This window comes from Sinocyclocheilus anshuiensis, unplaced genomic scaffold (assembly GCF_001515605.1).
Source record: "Sinocyclocheilus anshuiensis isolate Anshui unplaced genomic scaffold, SAMN03320099.WGS_v1.1 scaffold453, whole genome shotgun sequence".
Lineage (NCBI taxonomy): Eukaryota > Metazoa > Chordata > Actinopteri > Cypriniformes > Cyprinidae > Sinocyclocheilus > Sinocyclocheilus anshuiensis.
The window spans coordinates 1,467,255-1,468,646 of record NW_015537979.1 but is presented as its reverse complement, the minus strand read 5'-3'; the positions used below and the strand labels follow the sequence as shown (position 1 = coordinate 1,468,646).

General features: G+C 35.8%; 1 protein-coding gene across 2 annotated transcripts in view; it reads left to right on the top strand.

Annotated features, from left to right (window-relative positions):
* LOC107673266 (bromodomain adjacent to zinc finger domain protein 2A-like) overlaps nt 1–877 on the top strand; it is a 31,860-nt gene extending 30,983 nt beyond the window's left edge. For both annotated transcript variants that reach the window (XM_016466794.1, XM_016466784.1), the window contains exon 30: nt 718–877. In XM_016466794.1, the coding sequence (XP_016322280.1) occupies nt 718–877 (160 nt within the window). The remainder of the gene's footprint in view (nt 1–717) is intronic.
* Nucleotides 878–1,392: the final 515 nt, after the last annotated feature.

Here is a 1,392-nt window from a genome sequence, read left to right as displayed (position 1 = left end):
TCATGGAACATGATCTTTACTTAATGTCCTAATGATTTTTGGCATAAAAGAAAAATCTATAATGTTGACCCATACAATGTATTTTTGGCTACAAATATATCCCAGCGACTTAAGACTGGTTTTTGTGCTCCAGGGTCACATATTCTTTGAAAACCAACATACACACATTTATCAATACACATTTACTGTTCTGATCACATTTATTAATACAGGTTTAATACATCATTAATGGAGATTAATGCTTTTGATACTTAAAATTATTATTAATTTCAATTATAATTACAATGTTATAATTATAATTACAATGTATGTACATAAGGCAGTTTTTCAATATAACAACTTATTAATCTAAATATAAAATTATTTCTACTTAAATTCTTTGATATATAATTTACAAATTGGCAAATTTTAAAAATGATTTTTAATAATAAAAATATTTTTATTTAATTTGAATAATTAACATTTTAAGCTCTTGTAAAGATTTAAATATATAAATATATTCATTATATATAAACGTAGTCAGTCCAGAATCTGTTTTATAAAAAATTGAAATCTTATGTGGGTTTTTAGTTGTGTTACATATTATGTTTTAACCTGGAAAAATTTCCAAAGAAAAATAAACTTGACATTACATTTGGGTGATTGGGCTTTACGGGGGCTGTGAATAACCTGATTAGTAAGTAAAGCTGCATCCGTGTTGACGCCTGTGTGTCTCAGGTACTGCAGCTGTGAGGAGTTTGCTGCCGACGCTCAGCTGGTCTTCAACAACTGCGAGCTCTTCAACGAGGACACGTCGGAGGTGGGCAAGGCCGGACACTCCATGCGGCGCTTCTTCGAGAGCCGCTGGGCGGAGTTTTATGAGAACAACGACAAGTAGAGACGCTGCCCTCTGCTGCATGGGAGGAAGCACTCGAACGCCCCGCTCCTTTGATGCTCATTACTACTAAAAACTCTGTCTGGAGAGCCAGCCCTCCAGTCTCTGTATGCATACACGTGTAGATATATGTATAGATTTGTTCTGTTGGTTTTACAAGTATGTTTGTCCCCCTCACCCGCCTTGAAAAGGTTAAAGCATTTCTTCATCACCTGGTATTACGGCGTACAAACGTCTCCTCTTTATTCAGCTTCGTCAGTCACTCTTTTGGAGTAGAAGTACTTCTTCAGGACTTGATCGGGTCACACTTGATGTCACGTGTCGCAGACACACCTCTATCAGGATGTTCTCACTCTTTCCACCATTATACTCGAAGCCTTCTGCTCCATGATGTATAGGTTGTGGACCAGGTGTGTCCCCTTGACTGAAAATGTAACGTGCTTTCGAGACTAGAAGCAATTTCCTCAGTATATTTTATTATTATATACTATATATACACTTAAAGACAGAAAGAAATA